The sequence below is a fragment of the Etheostoma spectabile genome, chromosome 13 (genome assembly GCF_008692095.1).
Source record: "Etheostoma spectabile isolate EspeVRDwgs_2016 chromosome 13, UIUC_Espe_1.0, whole genome shotgun sequence".
Classification (NCBI taxonomy): Eukaryota; Metazoa; Chordata; class Actinopteri; order Perciformes; family Percidae; genus Etheostoma; species Etheostoma spectabile.
Genome location: NC_045745.1, coordinates 25,630,060 through 25,654,436, shown reverse-complemented (window position 1 = coordinate 25,654,436; position 24,377 = coordinate 25,630,060). Strand labels below are relative to the sequence as shown.

The window sequence follows — 24,377 nt, the reverse complement described above, 5'->3', positions numbered from 1 at the left end:
TTCATCACATTAATACTCAGCTTCTATTTGAACTCTGTCTTTGGGCTAGTTCACATTGTGTGGCCTTGGATATAAGCACTGCATGGCATTGTACAGTATCTTAAAGACAAACTTCAACAAGGCATTCTATCCTGATTAAATGTGGCCATTAATGAGCATTAAGCATACAAGAGCACATTAAAGCACAGCTGAACGCTTCTAAGACCATTTTAATTAAGATGCTGAATTAAAGATGACTTAGAGGCTCTGTGCTGGGCTTTGTGTAAGAACAACGTTTACGCAAACAAGCAACATCACCTTGGGAAATGACCAGTCATGTGACAGCTATTGTTACATAGACCTTAAGCCAACATAGGGACATTCCTAGGGAATGTTGGGAATAAAAACAAGGAGGTAAAGCGGAGGTAAATACGGACTGAATATATCCCTACAATGTACTGTATCCCAAAAGTTCTGGCAAAATAAAATCCCACCGATAACAACCCACCACACAACTGCAACAGACTGGATCCAAGCTGTTTGGGGTCTACTGAACCTGCTGGAAGCATGGACAGAGCATGTTGGGCATGTTCAAGGGATACCATGACAATAGATACATTGTCTGTGACAACTTGCTAATAAAAGAACAAAGTAGAGGCTAATCTTAAATCTTGGGATGATTAGCATGTTTATCATAGGAAGGCACAAAAATGGTAACAAATAAAGTTTTGTATTTAAAAAAACATCAAGTGTTTAGGGCGTGTGTTTAAGATGAGCTGAACCCCATTCTTATAAGCCGGATCTGTTAAAACAAGCATTACATACTGAAAAGCAAGCACAATCCATTTTAATTGAGTAGCTAATCCCATTTTGAAACCTGCTTTTATTACAAACTAGATTTATTCTTTATTTATTACAACTAGAGTTTGCTGTGAAGTTACATTTCACTTGTTGGTCATGAAGACTGTTTAGGTAACTTGAGTCAGCGGGATAAGAATTTAAATACGTCTTCCAGGGGGAAGGTGTGGAGTCTCAGATGAAAATATGGAGGAAGATGTGAGCCAGGAGGGAGTGAGGCGAGAGGGACACATGGGATAAGCTGTGCTAGTATTACTCAACACTGAGCACAGCAGGACCTCACTAACAGGAACCCAGAAAGCAAACACCCACTAATTTTCCCAGCGGTGTCTCACAAATTGTTCTGGTCTACTAGACTAAATATAAAAACAATTAGTTCATATCTGATTATATGAGACTACTCAAACTGTATTAGATTCTTGCAACAAGACAGAACACAAACCAAAATGTCAGAGCTGAATCAACAAACAAATTATCTGGAGCTCTGTACACATGTACACATCACTTTGGCAAGCGTAGAGACAAAGCCGTGACAGATCGCACCAGTGTAGTCAGAATTTGGCTTCAAAAAGCCAACAGACTAGCGTGCCATGTGGAGGGAAACTCTGAGCTGGCTGCCATAGTGGAAATACCTGAAGCTGTGAGGGAGGGGCATCAGGGATGTGATGGATAATCAGTGAGTGAATGGATAACCACGCTCTCTCTTTGCACAGAAAACGACAGCATTCCCCACTCAACATTAAGACGAAACCATCTAACAAACACACAGCTAAACATGATAATATATTATTTTTTTGCAGATAATAAGCAACCTGGCTCTGATTAACCAATGGGCTATAGAAAACAGCAGGGGTACTGTTCATGTTACCTGATTCAAGCCTCTCTCTTACGGTGTAGTTTCTCTGATGCTGGATGATATTTAAGTGGCCCTGAGCAATAAAGAGCATTTCCCAAGGTCAAAATCAGACCATGCAGTTTGCTTTGCTGGGATGCAAAGCTAAATCTGAACCAATCAGCACAGAGAGCCACTTGGTTAGTGATCTGCCTTGCACATAAAGAGTTGCCATCTGATGGTGATATTGATGTTTCATTCATTAAATATCACTACACATTTATTGTAAATAAAAAAAAAAAACAGCTATCAGGAAACACAACCATGCCTGCCAAAGAGTCTTTTTCCTGTCTCCAAATGGAAATCGTCCATCGAGGAGCATGAAAAAAACGCAAGCCTGCCGTGATGTAAAGGTAATATGGTGTGAATAAGCTGGTACCTAAAAGCATATGTACAAGAGAGGAAGCCGTAGGTGAGTGTGATCACTATACTAATTACTCCATGTAATGAGAAAAAGCAAGGTTAAAATGAGCTACAACTGGAATAAACCCAGAATTTCGAAGCTGGTCGCTGCTGCAATTATCGGCTGCTTGCACCCCGGGCTTACCTTACACCCGAACATGAGAGACAGGGTCCGGTTGCTGCAGATGACCTTACACTGGCACATGACCGGCGAGAGACACTTTAAATTCTTGACAGGCAGAGACATCAGTCCAAAGCCTCACAGGAGATAGACAGCACAGACCAGAGCTCGTCGGTCCGCCGCCACTCACTCGGAGCCACGATACAGTTAGAGCAGAGCCGCGGAAGCTGAGGGGGGTGGGGGGGTTGTCGCTGTTTTCCACGGTTGCAATGTGACCGTAGCGGTACTCTGGTCCAATGTTATTATGCAGCTTCATAATAGTGCATGTTTGACACGATTAAAGCATCGGTCTGTCGCTATGTGTTGTCCATAGCTTTAACACTGGCAGCATCATTCAGCATTGTACTACTCTCTCTCTCTCTCTGTCTCTCTCTCTCTCTCTCTTTCTCTCTCTCTCAACACCTTAAAGTGTGTAGTCAGCACGCAGCTGGAATCATAAGGGAAAGCAGTAAAGCGGTTTGAATAGAGTGCAACGGTTTAGCTATTTTACCCAGCGGCCACATGCAATTAATACTGTAGTAATATCAAAGTTTTGAACACACACACACACACACAACACACACACACACACACACACACACACCACACACACACACCACACACCACACACACACACCCAACCCACACACACACACACACACACACACCACACCACACACACACACACACACACACACACACACACACACACACACACACAAACACACATCTCAAGGCAGTGGAAGCTGGGAAATATTACAATATGACATGGCCACATCAAAAAGCCTGCTTCACCACCACGTGTTACATGTGTGATTACTGCGCCCCCTGTTGGATCTATAGAAAAGTACTGGAGGAGCTGTCCAAGGTCCTGAAAATGTTTCGAATCGGTGGCTAGCACTCGATGGCTGCAACATCCCACTGACACTATCGGTATTTAATTATTAATTATTGTTAATTATAATGTGACCCTGCCAGTGCTATACAGGAAATTCAGGTAGAAGCAGGGCCAGTTGTGATATAGGAGCTGTGTGATGTGTTTTTTTGAAATTTTGCTTTTCCCTTACGCTGAAATGACTTTTGGTTGGCTTTTCACAACTATTAAAAGTGTGATAAATTATGAACGTGACTATATATAAGTGACTAACTTTCTTATAATATTTTTTGTCTGACTGATCTTTTAAAATAAATAAATAGTTTCTATATTAATGTGTGTTACACAACTAAAGTTAATACAATACAGAAAATACATATTATCTAATATTTAAAAAAGTATTTTGAAAGGAAGGCACCTAAGATAACTACCAAAATTGCAACTGAATTCCTTAGTCTTTTATACCAACAACCATTATGTCTTAACAGGCTTTAAATCCTCCATAAGATGAATGTCTCATTTAGTTTTCATTTGTATTTTATTCCTCCACTCCTGTGTGTGATTGTGCTGACATGGTGAGCCCACAGGGTGGAGTGAGAGAACTAGGTAGGCTAGATTTAAATATTGTGCATTCATCTCAGGACCGACTGCGGCGCAGGGCTCAATGCTCCCGGGTGACGTCAGTGTTAAATCGAACACACAGTCCGTTCCAAATACACCAGTGTGCTGCAGATAGTTTTTTTTTTTAAACTGAAAACACCCTCCGAGAGAGTTGGGGATATCCTGGGAAATCTGTATTCATCCATGAGCAGCATTTTCAAAGGCTGACAGAGGGAGGTCATGAATTGAAGACAGTGTGAAGTTAACTAGTGTCACTTTCTTAGAAAAAAAACAGATTCTTCACACGTCAATCTTAACTAAAACACCATCCATAATTATATATATCTAAATATATATATATATATATATATATATATATTATATATATATATATATATATATATATATATATATATATATATATCAGATCAGCCGATCAGTACAGTTCATACACACATGTTTAAGAAAGCCCCCTGTACAAGGATGTGATTTCCAGAACAATGGTATGAACATCTACACAGCTAGATAGCCCTCAATCTTGATCACATAATAGATGCTGTAGATATTGTATGTGTTTTTGTGTGGGCAAATTCCTTGATGACTCTCTTGTTTTAGTACTCTAGATGTATGACGTAGTTTTTTGTGTACTTTTATACTTTGACTGTTGTCTGTGATCCGAAAACTGTGATCAGAAAACTGAGAAAACTTTTCAAGCCAGCAAAAGTTTCCATGGATATTGCTTTTTTTTAAAGAAAACTGTCCTTGATTGCAGCAGTGAATGTATTTTAATAAGGGGCTCTGGCATTGACTGTGCTCTGACAAAGATTCAACAGAATCTCATTGACAGTTATTACTCATAGCAGTTACTCATTGTTGCATCGATTAAAAAGATTTGAGGGAGGCCACCTCTTCAAAATCACAGGGTTGTTCCACACATTCCATCCGCACAGTTTCTCTGTCTTCCCTTTATACCAAACTCAATAACTGACTGAGCTTTTTATATAATTCTCTGAGGCGTAATCTAAAATAGGAGCAATATATATTATCATCTAATCGACAATCCAGAAACATTGCAAGCAGCCTATACAAACATTAAAAAAACTTTAAATTAGAGGGTCTAAATTGGAGGAGATCAATAAATAAATAAAGAAAGGTTTGTGTAAACCTGCAAACCATTTTAATGAATCAATATATGATCAAATATTTAATGTAAGAATTCATGGAAAAGTTACACTCTACCCCGTCTTTTTTTCATAAAGTAATTACTGCATGTAACTGATTTATCAGCTGTGCTCACTCAAAATGAATTTCTTCTCTGTGCTTCCCTTTCTACTGTATATAGGACCAACTTATTAAATTAAACGGTATACCACAGATTAAAGCCACAAAGACTATGTATTAGTTGTTAGCTAATAAATGAATCACCAACTGTTTGAATAATCAATGAATTGGTTTGTCATTTAAAGTATAATTTTTTTTTATCCGACTCCAGCTTCTTAAATGTGACTATTTTCTTGTTTCTTTACTCTAACACGACAATACACTAAAGATCTTTGATATTCAGTTGTGGACAAAACACAACTATAAAAATAATTGTTGGTTGCAGCCCTACAACCGACATGTGTTTATACATTTAAATAGATTTCTTGGGATTCAAGTAGCATATTTAGGAAAGCAATACATGTATATGGATATGACTAACGCTACCTATAATCATCATACAGACAGTATAATGTTTGTGGTGATTATATACTGTAAATGGCTTCCCCCTTCCATTACAGTGTTATGTAAGCGTGGGAGTCACATGGAAACCTGAACTGTTCCAGTGTTGGGTATAGCATTAACATCCTAATGCTGCATTGTGTGTGTGTGTGTGTGTGAGAGAGAGTGAAAGAGAGAGAGAGAGAACCCCAAAACAGTCGGAGTGTTTCCATGACAACATCTGCAGGGGACGGCAGATCCCTAACAAATAGTCCACTTTCCAGCAGCATTCTGGTCACCGTACAAATAAAATGACTGCGTCTGTCGTGGGTTTGTAAGGCAGGTGCCTTATGCTACTACGTACATGCATCACATGCCATGACACATGCTAGTGTTTTCTCAAATTCCCAGAGAATGTAAAGAAGCATTGTGACTCAAAGAGCAAGCTGCTCATGCTGGCATATATTCACCACTGGCTGGCTGTTACAGCAGCTCACTGAGCCTGTGAGTGTCAGAAAATGGTGCTAAGCCTAATACACTGTAGGTTGAGCCAGATGTGCCATACTTAACATTTGCTTATCTTTTCCGCAAGCCTTGGTAGCCATTTTAAAATTTGATAATAAGTGGTTGAGAAAAAGATATGCCATTATTGATTTCGGCCTACCTTTTACATAAAAGATAAAGAAAGAAATCAAAGCCTGACTGTATGAAATCTAAAATATGTGATCCAGAATGAGAAAAATGCATTGATCCCTTTTTTATGTCTCTGTCTGTCAATGATTTTAGATTAGCTCAGTTAATTCTTTAGATGTCTGTGGGATCAATAGCAGCTGCTCTGCTAAAAAGAAGGGCAAATACAACATTAACAATTTAATACTACATAGTGTTTATTTTTCTTATCAGACCCTTCCACAAATACATTTGAAACTTCACAATTACAATTAAGCTTGGACTACTTTTTTTTCTTCCAAATATGCATATTCATATTAATCCACGGTGCCGTATGCTAGATTGGATTTTACGTATTCTTATCAAATATAAAATTTGTTAATTACAACATAGTTTTGTCAGACTGGCCTTAACCTTAATGGCTTACTACAATCATTGTGGTGCCTTTTTCTTTGATTACAAAGCCCATATTTTTCAACATCCACCAATGTCTCTTAAGAATGAACTACAGATCAATCTAAATTCTGACTGTGAAGTTAGAAAAAGAAGCTGGAATCTGAGAATTCTACTTTTTTAATTAAAAAAAATACTCAAACCGATTGAGCAATTATCAAAATAGGTAGCGACTAATTTAATAGCTCATAACTAATCAAATAATTAATTTATACCAAGTAAAAAAATAATGAATCTTTGCGTCTATAGTCTGTTTTGAGTGCCAGCAAATTTAAGCTTTCCTCAAAATGGTCTTCCTTATTTCTAGTTTGTTCTTCTGTAACCTCCAGCACTCAGCAGCTTTGGCACTGAAATAGTCTTACTAAAGTGCAGAACAACTGGGAATCTCCTGAGGCTCGGAGACTGCCTCAGCTCTACTGACAAGGAAAACACCCAGGGTCGGAATTACAGTATTCACACCTACACAGAACAGATTTTTGCTACATCTGATTTCTCTCAGCTTGAACATCTGATCTCACCTGCTCTTACTAGAAAATACTGTCATTTCAAACAGGACATGGTCAAGTCAATAATTGGGAAAATGTAAACTAGACAACACTGTCAGTTAGCTAAAATGCATCCCAACCATAGACCGTCAATATATATATACAGTCTATGATCCCAACAAATGAATCCGCTCTTCAAAGTATCAGGGAAAGTTAGACCTAATGGGCACCTTTAAAAACCTTTTTCACACCCCCCATACGATTCACAGGGATTCATTCTTCCTGTTGAAATAATTGAAATAAACACCCAAAACCTGGACACCCTGTGTAGAGCCTTGACTCACCTCAGCTGCAGGTGCAACAGCAGCACTCAAAGGTTGCTCTACAGGCAAACTGTAATGTTTCGCATCTGATATTCCTGCTTCGGTCTCTTGTAAAACCAAATGTAACATGTCAGAATGGAGTCATCACCAGCAGTGGTAACTTGGAGCAACCCTTTATACATGGAGTATGGTGTGCATGATACACCTTCAACACACTTCAAAAGCCCCCAAAAAGTTGATTAGCCTGAGAATGCACTTGTTTTTCTCCTATTGGTAGCTGCAGACATTCTTAGAGACAGTTATTAAATGGTTAAATTGAGCTTTCGGGAATAATTATCTGCACCACCCTCAAATCGGGATGAGAACAACTACACCATAATCATGAAAGCCAAACAGAGGATCTTCTTGTGACAAGCGAAGAATGTCTCACAGCAACCACTGGTGTAATTCTACTGTATATAGCCATCACCTCACGTCCTGTAACAGAGTCTGGTTCTGCTGTGCCTCCTCCCACACTAAAGACAACAGCAGTGTGTTGTCCACAGTACTGAGACGATCCTCTGCCAGCTGTCCCCCATCTGAGACATATACATGTATGATGTGAAAAACTGTTGAAGAGCGATCGTTGTGGACTGCCAGCTCCATCTCCAACCTGTATTAAAACCTGTCTTTTGTAAACCAGAGCCACCCACAAGCTCCAAAGCTTTCTCTCAGCTAAAGCAGCCCCCATGAGCCTCTCCATCATTTCTAACATTGGAACATGCTACCATGCTTCCAATTGTATGTGCCATAATATAATGTACACATATGCACTGTATAACACAACGTCTTATTCCATTTGTGTTGTGTTTATATATATATATATATATATATATATATATATATATATATATATACACAATGTAAATGTAAAATACAATTCAGATTTTCGATAGAATTTGGAATGCTACACAATTTGTTAATTTACATGTAGTAATTTTATTCATAATAATAATCTGGCTAATGTGTTATGTCTGGTTGTGACAAATCACGTGCTACTTTACCTTGCCAAATGTCGTCACTGGTATGACGCGCCTGCCAAGAGACACACAATGGATGCTTTTCTTTTAGTCAAATGTCTTTTTAAAGGAGCACTTTTTCCATGTTGATTCCATAGTGTTGAAAACCTTGCAAAGCTTTCAGTAGCAACTTCTCTCGCCAGTTTAACTTTGTTTGGTGTGGGGCGTCACTACAGCTCACTTTATGATTAGACTAGAAATTTGCATTGTGGGATTGTGTAAGATTTGTAGCATGACCACAGCCAGCACTCAGGTCACTTTGTGGGCAGTAAATTGCTAATCATTACATATTACTTGCCAATGGGTACTAGCCCCCAATTTTATGCGTTAATTTGCAATCATGATGTTTCTTCTATCCTTATTAACCGGGTAGCATAAAGTGCCAGATCCATTTACAACACTTCACCCTATAGATCAATGGTCAGCATTATAGAAGTGACTTCATTGACTTTTGAGAATGTTGTTTCTCTCCAGTATTACTGCATTATATTTTTCTACTCCTGTGCTCTGGTGTTGACTCACAAACTTTAAAGTGTAACTGAAGGCCAGACAGCCAAACACATTTGGTGAATAAAGCACTGAGTACTGGAGAAGAGTTGTGAGAGTTTTAATTACAATGGACTTCCATTGAAGCTCATGCTGGTCTGCACCTTGCTGCGTGTGGCTTCTCAAATTTAGAAATTGCCTCACCCTTTTAAAAGAGTAAAAGTGTATTTTTTGGAGCCACCTCTGATGAAATGCAACAAAAAAGCTCAGACCACCACTCATTTGGCTCGGCATGTAGCAAGCACAGCAGGGTATCGGTCTGGTTAGCCACAGCACCGGTTCTAAGATGATAAAAACAGAGCCACCTGGTACTGTAGTGCTGATTGGCAATATCCATGCTCCAGTTGCCCACCAATTCAATCAGAAAGGGAGTCATACTACCATTAGTTTACATCGGCTGTTTACATCAAATTCTGTTGCGAGCTAAATTGAGCATGTGTGTGTGAAACATAGGAGGTTTTAAAACTGGAAGAAACAGCGCAGACAAAAGCAAGAAGAAAACTGTATTCACACAGTTGCCCCGACTAGCAGTAAATTAAAAGCACATAATAATTAAGAGCTTACCATAATTGCCTAGTGTGCTAACTAGTAAGGCAATGTTTGGTTGACTATGGACTGTTTCCATAATTGTAGGAAAGAGGAGAGAACAATAAAAGGCATTGCCTCTTTTTAAACTGGTAACTAAAATGATCTCCTTTTGAAATTCGGGTTCAACAACACACCTTTACAATACGTTATGTTCCATGACCCTATGGGTGATGACTTGATAGGATTTTGCTATTTTTCTAGTATACTGTTGTGACACCATGACTCTGACTAGGGGACCAAATGAAATCTGACAAATTAAACTAAACTGATGTGTATAGTTCCTTTACAGTCAATGACTTGTTAATGTCTGTGACCCACAGACAACAAAGACACTTGGTATCTTCCTTGGTGATGTTCTGACAGTCCTGGATTGCAGTCATCTTCACTTCTTGCTATGCTATATTTCTTTTTTCTTTTTTTTTGCCTTCAGTATGTTCATCGGCAAATTATACACATCAATTAAACTTGAGGTCTGGTGACTGACTGGCTGATAATTTCCCTGCTGTTAAAGCACGGTTCAATAAGTTCTCATGCATTCATTTGGACCTGAACACTGTTTCTATATACTTCCAAGTTCATTCTTTTGCTGCTGTCAACAGGGAAATCGTCAAGTGAGATGACTCCTATGGCACCCAGACCATGACATCACATCCACTATGTTTGACAAATGAGGTGGCATGCCTTTTATTATGAGCTGTTCCTATTTTTTTACACTTTGATCTTTCCATACCTCTGGCACAGCTCAGTCTTTGTCTCATCTGTCCATAACACTTTGATCAAGAACTCTACAGGTTTCCTGGAGTATGTGAGGTTATGGAGAACCTGCCAAGGTTAAACAGGTGTAATCTTGTCTTGATGGTTGTCTCTGACACATGACACGTTCTGGAGTGTCTTCTTGATCCGTTGGACCGCTGTAGGGTTTGTTCTATAAATTTTCAGTTGTTCCTCTGTTATCCACTACACTGGTCTTCCTTTAACCAGCAGGTTGTTCACAGTTGATGAAGTCAAAAGTGCATATTTGCTTCTAAAAGGTTCCCTGTGGAGTTTTAGACCTCTGACAATGACACATCTTTGGTCTTCCCGTTGAGAGACAACAACAGATGCTAAAGCAAATGTCACGACTAGAATCAACTCCAGATCTCTTTTACATAGAGTCCATTACAATTTTTGGACAGTTACTACACTCTTCATCTGATCTGAATGCAAATATCTTTAAATGAAAGCCTTAGAGTCAACAAAAATGTGTCTATCTCCTATAAATTATTGATTGCATTTTATACTCCAATCAGGAAGTCAATAAAAAAACAAAATGATTCTGCTTCATCAGAGCCACTTACAGTATACAACTGTTGCACAATGTACTGTGATTCAAAGTGCTGAAAATGAAAGCTTATATTTGTCTTCCCATTTGCAATAACACCTTTAACACACACACACACGCACACACACACACACACACACACACACACACACACATACACACACACACACACACACACACTTGTATACCCTGGACATTTGAAAAAAAAAAACATTTTCTCACCTCTAACCCTAATCTCTGTCTGTAAACCTGATGTTTATCCTAAGCCCTTAACCCTAAAAATGACATGACCTCTTTCAAAGTGACGTACATTTTTTGACAATCCAAGGATTGTCCTCATTTTAGCACTGGACTTGTGTCCTTGTGTCCTTACAAAGATAGAGGTGCACACAAATATGAATTAAAATCAAATATGCATAGACAAAACCTATCCCATCCAAACGGAGAAGAAAACATTGCATACATGAATCTGTATGCTGCTTTAATCAACAAGTCTGCTAGAGTTTTACTCATACTGCGTGTCTAAACATGCTCACTGGCACATACACACCCACATATTCCAGGCCATGTTCATACGTACTACCCAAAGTGCATAAATAAACCAACCCAGAGCACACGTACAAGGAGAGCGAAACATTCCTCATACACATATTTCTGATAAATCTTTGACAGTGGAGGAGATGGCGAACATGTTGGATGCAATATGTACCGATGTAGATGCAGACCTCCCCAAAAGCCTGCCAGAACGACTAGCAGACTTTCCAGCTAACATGCAAAACAGAGGCAGCAACAGAGCGATGGAAGGAGAAGAACGACACAAACGGAGAGGTGAATTTACCTACCACACACGGGCAGAGGGAAGGGAGCTTAGTGCGGCCCTTCATGAGCGAGAAAAACAGCCTCCCAGACACCCGCAGTAGAGGAGGAGAGGGATGGGGAGAAAGAGAGAGAGAGATGGGAGGCTGGGGAAGGGTAAGGGGAAATAAAAAAGAGGGAGGGGGAGAGAGGGAAGGGGAAGGGGGGGGTGTCGTAGAAGATGAGGAGAGAGAGTTTTCCTGGAAGCCAGAGTTGTTGGTGTTGGATATATCTTGATGTTAAAGGCAAGGGTCTGATAGAGAAGACTGGCAGCCCGCTCCAGCCGTGACTCATACAATATGTTTGTCACTGCTGGTGAGTGAGGGAGGGAGAGAAGGAGACGTAGAGACAGAGAGTAAACCTTCTATATTATTTTCTTCTATTTTTATGAAGTAAACACGACAGTACACCTCCATCCACGCTTCTCTTTGCTCCTTCTTTGACACACCGCCAGACACACACACACACATACGTTACGAAACAATTACGTGTAAGTACGTTAAAGGCTGAAGGTTATTATGTTGATTTAAAATGAGTACAATTCTGACACAGATATCTTGTGTGTTACACAACCATTATACAATTACATATTTAGCCCTTTGTGGCTAGTGTTTTAACCGTAGCCTATATGTTCAATTCTGAGGTGCAAATTAACACGATTGCCATCATGTCTGTCTTCACATACAAATTCTATTGTGAATGTAAATCATCAGCCATGCTTATGAAGGAAGCTCCTTAATGGCCCTGTTGATTCAAGTTTCCGAAAACTTCTGGGCACATCAAACAGTATAAACGTTAATTGTATTAATTCCCTAGTTCCAGCTTCACTGATGCAAGTTTTATGTTCTAAATTGAATGCCTTGGTTGGACAAGACTGGTAATTTGACAATTTTATGGGCTCTGTGATCCTGTGCAGGGAATTTTATCACCATTTTGTGATATTGTTTTGATTAAACATTTGGTAGGTACTGAATGTGATAATGTAATGACATTCATTTGTTGTAGCCCTAGTTTTGATTTTAAGTTTGACTTTGAATTCCTAGCAGATCTGGCCCTGGAAATAGCCTTGTAAGACTTATGACTTCAGGCTTGTAGTAACAGAGGGAGGAACAGGATGGAACGGTATTACATAATTAGGTAGGTCATTTTTTTTTGTTAAGTTACATAAAAATAAAATACTGCTGCATTTAGTAAAAAATGAAACTTATTAGCAGGATGTAATTTTAAAATGAATTTTAAAATAAAGAACTCAACACCACAATGCACGTGTGCACACATTTTAACAAGTCTCACACAACACTACTCTGGTCTCCAATAAAACCAATGTGGTCATGTGTTGTGCAAATTCAGTAAGTGTCAATAGGCTACTGCCTGAATTTGCTTATTGAAAAGCAAGTTTTTCTTTTGCTTTTTTAAAGGTTACATTGTTGTAACTGTTTTGTTATTTACTCAGGATACACAAGCGTGTAATCATTTAAAAAAAAGTCAATATTTCCTGTGACTTGTCTTCATTTGCATATTTGGTTTTGAGGTCATTCAAAAGTAATGCAAAGTAATCAAGTTACTTTAATATTGTAGTACTTGGATTTGACTACATTTGTTGACAGGTATGTATTTATTGTATTGGAGGGCTTTTTTAAAGTCCCAAAGCTGGTGTTACCTTGTGTAGTTATTAGACAACATTGCTGATGTCAGAGACGTTTTTTCCAAGTGAAAGTGATTTTGTCTCACACACAATTTTACACAATTACACAATTTTACTTTTCATGTGTCCTCATTGTGTTATAATAATGTACAAACATGTATCTATTCATTGACTTTGATTGACTCCATCAATCGATTTCAAAAATTGTGTGTCTATCTTACACCAAACATTTAATTGTCATTGAAGGACTGCTATGATCAATTTTTATTAGCAATCCTGTAGGAAGTACATCATTCTTGCAAATCTATGGTAATACATTGCATTTCTGTATCCTCATCACTAAGTCACATACGTCCCTGTCCACAGTCAGAGCAATGGTTTGAGAATGATGCATTTAGATGTTTTATGGTAACTCTAGCCAAAGGAATTGAGTTTTATCACTCCTATGTGGCGTGTGCTCCTGCAGCAAAACAAATTGTTCCTGAATGGACTGCGAAAGTTGATTTTCCCATGTAAAATTTGATGTAAAAAAACTAACATCAATGAATATAACAGCAGCAGTCGACTCTCAAGTATTTTATGAAATGTACAAATTGGGATTTTTGAAAATAGTGCTACACTTTTAATATTCTTTTAGTGGGCTAGTTAGCCGAGAGACACTTTTCATTTCATCACTCATGTCATATGTTCACACCACTAATTTAATCAATGTTAGTAATGTCAGTATATTTACACTAAATACAAAGCATAACTCTGCTTCCGAGCTTCATTGGCATCCCAATGGGTGTATTTGTGTGTGGCTCCTGCTCTTGCCCTCTCAGGCCCCGTTTCTCTCTGCTACATGGCTGTATTAAGAGCGAAGCAGGGTTGAGCAAGGCAATAAACAGAGTAAATGCACCATGACCCCACTGGGCTGTTTTACAGTGGACTGCTGTTGGGTGATGGATGGGTTATGACACCTGTGGAGGTTAGGCCTAAAGCCCTCTGGACCTCAGCGACACACTGAGCTGTGGCTTCTGCATCAGCTTCACTGTCTGTGACTAAAGACAACTGGAGCACATCGTGACATTTCCATCTGGAATGACGCCTGCACTGTTAGAACAGTGTCAAACGCTACGTAACCCGTGGATCCGGCCGCATAAGACCAAACATTCATTTTCTATTCTCCGCATTCATGAGCATTCTCTGCTGCCGCCTACACAGAGGTCATCCTCCTACCTGCACACTGTGGGCTTCACATTATCAGCACCCTACAATGGCAGGGCTCTCTCTCTCTCTCACTCTATCTCTCTCTATCTCTCTTTTTCCTCTCCTCTCTCCCTCCCTTCCTCCTTTCATCTCTATTCTCTCCATGATGATACCCCTGCCATGTTGTCATGGCAACAATCGGGCCCTGATTGCGTGGTTGCTAGGCAACTGACATCACCTATAAGAGGAACATGAAGATTCAAAAAGCCAGAGACAAACAAATCACACAAAAATATGTGCACTTGTACATTACTGTGTCGCGTTCGAGCGCATTGTGTATTTGAACTCTTGCGGTGTCATTTGCTGATGAATGTGACTGAACATCATTCAAGTGTTCACAGTTTGTTTTTTTTGTCAGTGCTAAAGCCACACATGGAGGCGGCAAGGTGTATCATTAGAGTTAGAAAGCAAAAAATTCAAAAATGGCTGCTACTCTAGGCAGTCTTCTGCTCTTTGCCAAACAGGAGGTTTGAAACCTCTGAAATCAGGACCTTAATTTCAGATGAGAAAACATCGAAGATCTGTGTGACAAGAGGTTACTCACGAATAACTGACAGAAGGTCCAGCAATTTCCCATTAATTATGAGAAAAAAATACAAGGCCTTGACCTCAGTGAATGCACTCTGTATGTGGCTCAGGCTGAGTAGACACAAGCAGCTCACATTTGACAGCATCCCTGAGCCAGATTGTCACGGGCTTCTCTGCTGTAGTTTAACAACGTGCCACAAGGTGTCATCGTGTACTGTAGTGAACAAACATGATCAAAGCAATGTAAGAAAACCTGATCCCATTTGCAAGGCTAATGCAAAAGCTAATAATATCGATGATATCAGCACTACAATCCCTTTATTCTTGTTTCTTCTGCCTCCCTCTTTTTGCGCACATCCCAGTCCCCCACACACACACACACACTAACACGCACACACACACCAGCACTACACATTGACATACATACTCTAAGTAGCATAGGTTGACTCTAAGCCTGTATAGTACGGACATACAGTTTTATTACAGAGGCCTTGGTGAGAAACTGACCCTCCTTTGCCTTGGCATGTTTTCCCAATGAGGTCCACAGGACGTCTTCAATTGAATCTTCTCACATGTTTAAATATACATCATCAACAGAATTACCACGATAAGTTCTTCTGTATAGTGTTAGAGCAGAGTACCACAGTCCTCCCTCTGGTTCACCATAGCAGACTCATGGTTTGCCATTAAGCCTTCCCAGTCAATGTGAGATGACAAAGTCTCCAGCCCAAACAGCCCATGATGGATCTAATCTGTCACCTGTCATATGGACAATTTTAGGACAGACAGTGATGCTGACAGCCAAAGCATTGAAATTATCGGCAGGTCAGTAAGTAAGTAAGCAGGGTCTGCTGGTGGACAGCAAGTGGGCTGTTTTTTTTAAAAGATTTTATTTATTTTTTATTTTAAGTTATTTGTGTTTTTACTAGAGAGGCCATATTCTGTTTGCTGTTTAAAATGTACACATATCATGTTACATTCCCTTATGTTAAATATTAATGATCAATCAGTTACACCAAAGATAAGGATGTTACTGTAAAGCCCTACACAATAAAAGACATGTGCCTTTTTATTATGTAGATAGAAAGATCCTTAAAAACACAAAAAAGTAATACAGATACAGACTGAGCCTTGCCACATTGGAGAATACTGAAATACCCATTAATAGCATCTCGATATTCAAGGTGAGATTCAAACGAAAAGATTAAGCATTGCTCATCCGCTCACTAGATGAGACCGAAGAGGCGAGGGAAGCAAAAGACAGCACAGATTGTGTTGTGTGCATTTGACAAAGAAAAGCTCTTAAAAGCCTCCTTTTGGGCTAAGGCCCCTGACGTGGGTTGTGGGCTTTAGAAATTAGTTGAGAGACTAGAGGTTAGCATTGCATTGGCAACATTTTATCATAGTAAGAGACTTGAGCTTACATTTGAAGTCAACGCTGCAAGATGAAGAAGGGGAAACAATGTGATTGAAGCTACTGTGCAGTGATTTCATGTTCTGAATCAATACCCCTTTAAATAAAAGATTTCACCATTCACAGTTGCAGCTGCTTAAATTTAGCACATGCCGTGTGAACTAGCATCATACAGCAAGACACTACCTACTGTTTACTTAAACCTAGTCTGTACCAATGGAAGTACATTTCTAGGATAATTGCCTGACACGCCACATGTCTCTCACCTTCCGCTCTCTGTGTCACCATTTTGGGAAACAAGAACAAACTTTGAGCTGGCAAGCTACAGGCTGAAAATGGCAAGTTTTGAAGAAAAATTGGATCGTGCAACAAGACGGGCCTTCCTGGTTATTTCGGAAAATAATTGTAAAGATTTACAAAGAGTATGTTTACGATCTAATATCTACCTGGGACGTTTTGGGGCCGACATGAGAGGATTGCTATGGACGAGGTACGCACGGCGATACACTGGTAAGAGCGGTAGGTAATGTAGTTGTGTGGCTTTCTTTCAGGAAAGCCGTTGAATATGTTAGTGAGTGGTGCAATATGTACTTTAACAAGTATTTTATTGCTGGAAAGAGAGTTTTTTTCAGAAAACTGGGCTGTCTGTGCAGTTGAGTGACGCAGACATTTTTTTAATTGGTGCTTCATAGCCAGAGGAAACAGAGAAAATGAGCTGTGGTATTCCCTTTTGCTCAGAAGGTAGAACACCTACAACTGGGGCACCTGGTTAGCTCACCTGGTTGAGCCCGGCCCCATGTAAAGAGGCTCAGTCCTTGTCGCTGTGGTCCGTGTTCGGTTCTGACCCACGGCCCTTTGCTGCATGTCATCCCCCTCTCTCTCCCGCTTTCCTGACTTAATCTGTCCTATAAATAAAGGCAACAAAAACCCCAAAATAATCTTTAAAAATGTACAACTACCAGAATGCACTGCACTGCACCGGATTAATAAATGCTTTCACCTGTGGGTGACATGATGCAAGCATGTCACAGAATCAATATGGTGTTCGATCTTGTATTACAGTTAAACGGTAAGCTAAAATATGTTTCTGAAAACATCTGAGTCAAGAAATAGACAATGCCGTGATAGAATCTTGGTTTATGTTTGATCAGCACTTTCTCGGTTAACCGTTTAATCTGAGATTGGGAGAGAGAGATAGAGGGGTGGCTGTCTCTCTCGGTCCGCCTCTATACTCTTTGTGCTGGTATGCGGAAGTACAATCTGTAGTTCAAGCAACAGCTCTAGAGCCAGCAGAAGCATTTTTTTCTACTGGCCTTTGAGTAGGGAGATCTTGGCACTGGTAAGATGGAGGGAAGGTTAGCATTTAATTATTTTACACATACTATCAACATTATTATGATGCAAAATTGGTTGAATATCTACAAAGCATTCATTTAAAAGACCACAAAAGACCACAGACATTTGCTCTATTTCTTCATGAGCCCAAACGCAAGCTGTCATTTGAGCAGTGATGATGACCGAGAAAGGACTCAATCTGTATAGAATTACATCTTCGCTATCCCCTCGATTCTGCTGTGTGTTTTTTTTTTCGGACAATAGAGAACCTCAGCCCTGTGCAGTTGTGACATCAGACTTGCACCGGGGCCATCCCTGCCTCACTCACTGTGCCCTGGGAGCAACTTGGCAGGATCAGTGTCTCTGTGGCTGCATCCAAAGGCTTCATGGAAGCTTGTGCCCTTGAGCGGAGATCATATGAGCTCTCCACTGGATCACTAATCCTAACCCACAGCACACTGTACTGCATGTCACACTCTCACACAGACACACACCCCACGCTGCAGTGAATGGACACTTGTTAAGATGAGCAGAATTGTGGACGAGCTAAATGAATGCTGAGGAGGCGCTGTTTGATTTGTGAGTGAAGGGTTTAGCTCAACTCCATTTCGGAGAGTCTTAGGACAACAGAAAGATGCAGCCATAAGCTTGTCATCCATTTATTCACATTCATGTATACACATTCGCAACATATAAATATTCATAAATATATTGAAACATAAAAGCACCTGGCAGCACAAAATAATTACTAATGTGAGTGCTCAAACCCATTCAGGGATGAAGATGTCCATGTTGGAGCATGATGCCAATAATATGCACATGAAGCTGCTGACTTTGACTACATCTTGTCAAATGTATAATTCATTTGAAGCAGCACTAACTAGGGAAGCCTGCAAAGTGCTAAAGAGGAGGGCAGGAGGTAAGCTAGAGTGTAGTGCAGGAAAGAAGAGAGTAGGCAGGAGGGAGGAAAGGAGGTGAAACCAGATAAAGGAAAAAGGAGACTAGAAGAGAGGAGTGAGTGAGGGATTACAGAGGGGAAGGAAGCACAGAGGACAAAAAATTGTGGAATTGGAAACGTGAGAGCAGAGAAGTGTAACGAGGGTAATAACCTAACCAACCTAAGAGTTTAGGACATTCAAAGCAGAGGGGGACGCAGTCAGAGTTAGCAGACACATCCACTGTATGTCCTCCTTTCCACAAAGGAGATACATAATTGATTCTTTATCACAATCATTTTCTATCAGACGTCGTGATAGCTTTAAGAGAAGCTACTTTTAGAGCTTAAATCCCCTTCACTGTGAACACCATCTTTGTTCTCGCCTCTCAAACATCAAACTATCCTTCTCTGACTCAGTGCCACACAGGGAGAGCGAGTCAAAGGTATTGTCAGGCTTGCAACCAAATATAAATCCTGTGACATCTCCTCAAGCTGATATGCCCTAATATTCCATTTCCTAATGTTATGTAATAATGCCACTTCTGTATGATGCATTGCCATCAAATGTTGCTATTTATTATTTATATTTTTCTGTGATGTTTGTGTAGGAAGGAGCAGAACATTATATAAATCCAATTCAGCATTCAGGAGACATAGCATATGAATCTCTTGCCTGGTAGGAATTGAAACAGTGAGTGTTTGTGTCTTTTTTAATTAATTTATGAGATTATAATGTTGCACTGGAGTAGCTTCTTTTCTACATCAGCCATGATGACATAAAACAACCTAATCAGGATTTCTTGGAGTGTTTTCAGAGTTAGTTTCTTCCTTAAAGCTGATTTTTTAAAAGGATTGATGTCATTACAACATACAGGCAAATTATTATGTCCCATGTAACATATTTTTGGGCGATAGAAGGCAATCTTACTTCTCATTTTATCCAAGCCAAAGACTGGAAATTGTCCAGGATAGACACAAAGATGTAAAAATAGCTGCATTATAAATGGAAGGCAAATACTTCTAATTTTACCTTAATTTTCTCAAGGACAAAAAAATCCTATTAAAAATACTGAAATCTTATTTAGTAGGGGCCTGTATTAAGATCTCTTTTTGTTCCTCACATAATTGCACTTATTCTGCCTCTATTGTTATCAAAAGAGGTCCATTTATTACTATCTCACTGAAAATTAGCTCAAGCTGCTATTCTTCTAACTTAAAACAGCATTGGGCACAGTGGTGCTTCAACTTAGCTAGTAACAACGTTACCATATATATATATATATTGTCACTCACTGGCTTACTGTGGCTTCACCCACACAGCAAAACTTTGTTTCACAGGTCTGCACGGGGAGGCAGCACTGTTCACATAACCCATTCTATGTGGGTGTCAGGGAACAGCTCACCCAGGGAGCTGCTCACCCATCATCTGCTACATGATGGCGAGCCACACTCCTCACCTGCAATGCAGCCACCCTACATTAAAGTTTCATTACACATTCAAAGAAATACACCAAGTTTTTTTTGCAAATCTGATCCATTATCTGGTTAAATTTGCACACTGGTAAGACGAGTGAATCTCCAATTCTCTTATGAATATCTAGTTCACATTCACCAAGTATTGGATACCAAAGGTGTAGCTGATTCTGTTTTGCGTTTTCAAAATCACATGTAGCCACTGTAATGGCATTGCTACCAAACATCACATTCATTGATCAAAGACCTACTTCCATTCCTTTATGAACTTTTGTACACTAACTTTTTATAAACTGACCATCTGTCTCACAATCACTTGGCAATTGTCGGGTTTTCTTTGCCAGCTTTACAGTCTTTTCTCACTTTGAGAGCAATGCAGGATTCTGGAACTAGTTTGGTTAAATATCCACTGTTACCAACCGTGGTCTTTCACTTACAGTGTTTATTTTCCTCCTAGATCACTCAGTGAGTCACACTTAATGGGAAGAAGATGCATGAGGGAGTGATGTCCCAGGCTTGTGGAGAGATACCTCGACATTTTCAGTTTCTTTTCTCACAAAGCATTTGTCACATTGCATCGTGTTAGGGAACAAAAATAGGTTTGTAGCACCAACAGGCACTTATCAGTTTGAAGGTTGGCTCGTTATAGGAAAATGTGAAATCAAGTTTTTGCTGTTATTTTTATATAAAATCAAAAGATATGTAGTTAATGTTCTTAAATGTAAGTCTACACAGTGCAACATTCTAAGTCTCATCTAACTGCACCTACCTATCTGTGTTTGACTGACCACTAAGATCTGTTGCCAGGGAAACTGAGAGGTTGATAAGCAAATGAATACAATGTTCCACAGTTAAGCACACATTCATGCAATGCATCTAAAAGGGACAGCTGCACTCACTTCTGCTCTACACACACTTAGTCCAAGTTAAAATGCCCTCCCCCCTTCACATGGCAGTAACAGTTGCTGTGTGTATTTCTGTTTCCCACTTTTTGTCATCACTTCCTGCCAGAAACTGCATCCAGGTGCAGATAACACTTTATGTTCACCTGTATTTGAACCTGTGTGTCCACCAGGGAAGGTCTAAAGCAGATTGCAGCCATCTGAACACACCGGGTCTGACCCCAGAGTGTGTGTTGAGTCAGACATTAAAGCTCTTTCAGTTTTCATTTTGTTAGCCAATTTCATGACCAGGAATGCCTCAATGGAGTGGTGTGCTGATGCTGAGCACATGTGTATGATATAACATATCGCTCTTATCCTGTTTGTGAGAGGCAGATGTGTACATAGGCACAGCGAGTAGCTCTAACTTGTGACTTCGGTCGAGATTGAGGAAAAGCATCTGAAAATCTGAACAGATTAGCATGCAGGATGCCCTCCCATGGTCTCTCCCTAACATATTCTGCAGCTCCGGCATGACAGAAAGCCCCGCACAAGCAACCCAAGCGCCGGTTCTCGCCCGCTTTTACTACATCTACGCAGGTCACCCTGTTTATACACTCAAAAAGCATGACACAGAGTAGGAGATGCATAGAGAGTGGGAGAGAGGGTCATCCAGAGAAGGAAATATCAAAGAGTATTTTATCCAAACACTCAGGTAGCCAAGCTGGCGTTTTTCTTACATGTACTGTACAAATCTCAAAAAAGATCACAAAGATAGAATCTTTTTTATGTCTAACAAAAGAAGAATACTTAGAAGAATACTTTTAGAATTAAAAGATGACAAAAAGATGAAATCACATGCAGTTGTGGCTCTCTCACTCTTTCTCACACACATACATTGAGCTAATGTAAGGAACAACAGATAGGCTTACCTTTGTAGTCACAATGCAGAGGCAGTCCATGGTACTAAGAACAAAATATTGGGGTGTATCTCAACCCCCCCAACCCCCCACGACAGAGGGCTGAGACCCCACACCCCTCTCCCCAGCCTGCCCCACTCCTGCACTCTCACTCTCGTCCTGCCTTTCCCCCCTTTTCTATCCTTCCGTGAATCTGTTCTTTGACTAACTGAACCAGCGAGGGAAAGAGAGGATGGAGGGAGGGGGAAACATGAAAAGGGAGGGGGAGGGCCAGTGGGAAATAGAGAGAGTGAGCAAAGAAAGAGAGAGAAGAGAGGGTGGTCTCAGAATTTAGTATGAGAGGAGAAAAGGGAAGGTGAGAGTATATCCGCTTTTTTTCCTAGGCGAGAGAGAAACGGTGGAATAGAAAGAGAAAAGATGGGGTGAACATGAAAAGAGATGGAGGAAGGGGAGGATGGAGATGGAAAGCAGAGGTGGCGGGGATTTAAAAGGGGGGGGGAGGTTTACACTGTGGAAAGAAAAGGGAAAAAGAGAAACAGAGAATAAGACAGCGAAACAGCAAAGGATGGAGAGGAAGAACTGAGGGAGGGGACAGTGAAGGAGAGAGAAAAGGAGAGGGAGAGTGGGTGTGTGCGTGTGTGTGTGTGTGTGTGTGTGTGTGTGTGTGTGTGTGTGTGTGTGTGTGTGTGTGCGTGCGCGTGCGCGTGTTAAGACGAAGAAGGAATTAGACCGAAAGAAAATGTGTTGAGGAGGAGAGTGTGAATTACATATGCATCACAGAAAAAGAAAACACAAAGCACCGCAAGAGCAACTTAAGAAGACCAAATCACACAAAAAAAAGCATTAACCGGAAGATATAATGAGATTGAAAATGAACAAAGGTTTTTCTGCTTGTTGTAGCACTCTGCAGCTGTTGTCTTAGCAATGGTGCAGTTGTTGCCATGGCAATAGGGAGGCTTGTTGTCATATGGTCACCGTTGGAGTGTCGAGGACTGAGTGAGAAAGTCTGCAATGGATTTACACACCTGTGCATTAAAGTCTGAATGTTTGCATTTGTGTTAGGTGTGTGTTTGACGCAATGAGTAATATGGGGCATAACAAGGAAGGACAGTCATATTTAATTATTACTGTAAGTAATTATTTAAACTACTACATATCTCCAAGAAATAATTTAGTTAATTTGCAATTATTAAGTGGTATGTAGTACACTCTATCAGTGTGTTAACTAGTGTGTATATTTATATATACATTTTATTTTATATAAAATGGTGTAAAAATGCATGCACTAATCTCAACACTCTACCTTTAAGACTGTGGACTGTACCACTCAGGATTGTGTAAGGGGGGAATGTGTGCTTCAGTGTCATTGCATCATCAGTTCTATAATTGTACAAATCTACCCCTCACCCCACCTCATCCCCACTTTCTAGCTCCCCCATAATGCCAGAGCAATGGTGCAGCAATAAAGCAATTCTAAATGATGAACACACATTTATTCCCCGGGGTGAAGAGTACAGGCTTTGATCGAAATGTACAGTGCAATACAACAAACAGGCACTTACATCCACAGATGGCTACATCCTACAGATGGCCACGGTTATGAATGCACTCACAGTCACGCTTTTTGACAAGTGTCCGAGCTCTGTCATTAAATGCTGGGTGGGCTTCCCTTATTACTCCTCTTCCACTCAAATACATACCTGTAAATCTAAACTTTTTTCTCTGGAGTCTTTTAACTTATATTGAACTAGTTAACTACAAACTTAACTTGGTAGAAGCTAGACCACAGCTTATTTTGACAGCAGTTTAATAAAATATCCAGCGGAAGTGGTTTAATCAATATTTCACTGTCGTCATATAACATTTAATAACTCCAACTAGCCCTGTATACCTTCTGACAACTCTATTTATTATACATTTCAAGACTAATTTCAGAAAATTGAGATTTTTTTTTGCCTGTTTTCAGTTCCAATGACATTTTTCTCTTAGGAAGTTAGTGTTTAAAATGTCTTTCAAACAGATAATCAATATAATACATAACTGACAGTCATGTCAAACATGAATTGCAGTGAAAAAACAACATTTAACAAGTAAGCCTAAAACTATAGAAATTTCACTTTTATCTGGAGTACTTACTAATACTGGTGGTTCCTGGCAATGCTTTTAATTGCAGTGATAGAGGACAAAATCTACTGTTCTTTTTGGTAATATATATATATATATATATATATA

General features: G+C 39.8%; 1 protein-coding gene and 1 long non-coding RNA gene across 8 annotated transcripts in view; one reads left to right on the top strand and one right to left on the bottom strand.

Moving 5' to 3' along the window:
• The window catches only part of dlg4a (discs, large homolog 4a (Drosophila)), a 62,848-nt gene extending 40,123 nt beyond the window's left edge, over positions 1-22,725 (bottom strand). For 2 of the 7 annotated variants that reach the window (XM_032533423.1, XM_032533425.1), the window contains exon 1: positions 22,158-22,725. In XM_032533423.1, the coding sequence (XP_032389314.1) occupies positions 22,158-22,187 (30 nt within the window). In that variant the 5' untranslated portion in view covers positions 22,188-22,725. Of the gene's footprint in view, positions 1-2,276; positions 2,483-11,751; positions 12,059-22,157 lie in introns of those variants that run through there. The other 5 variants (XM_032533419.1, XM_032533420.1, XM_032533421.1 and 2 more) reach the window with 3 other exon arrangements.
• The window catches only part of LOC116700341 (uncharacterized), a 273,867-nt gene that overhangs the window by 108,387 nt on the left and 141,103 nt on the right, over positions 1-24,377 (top strand). The window lies entirely within an intron of this gene.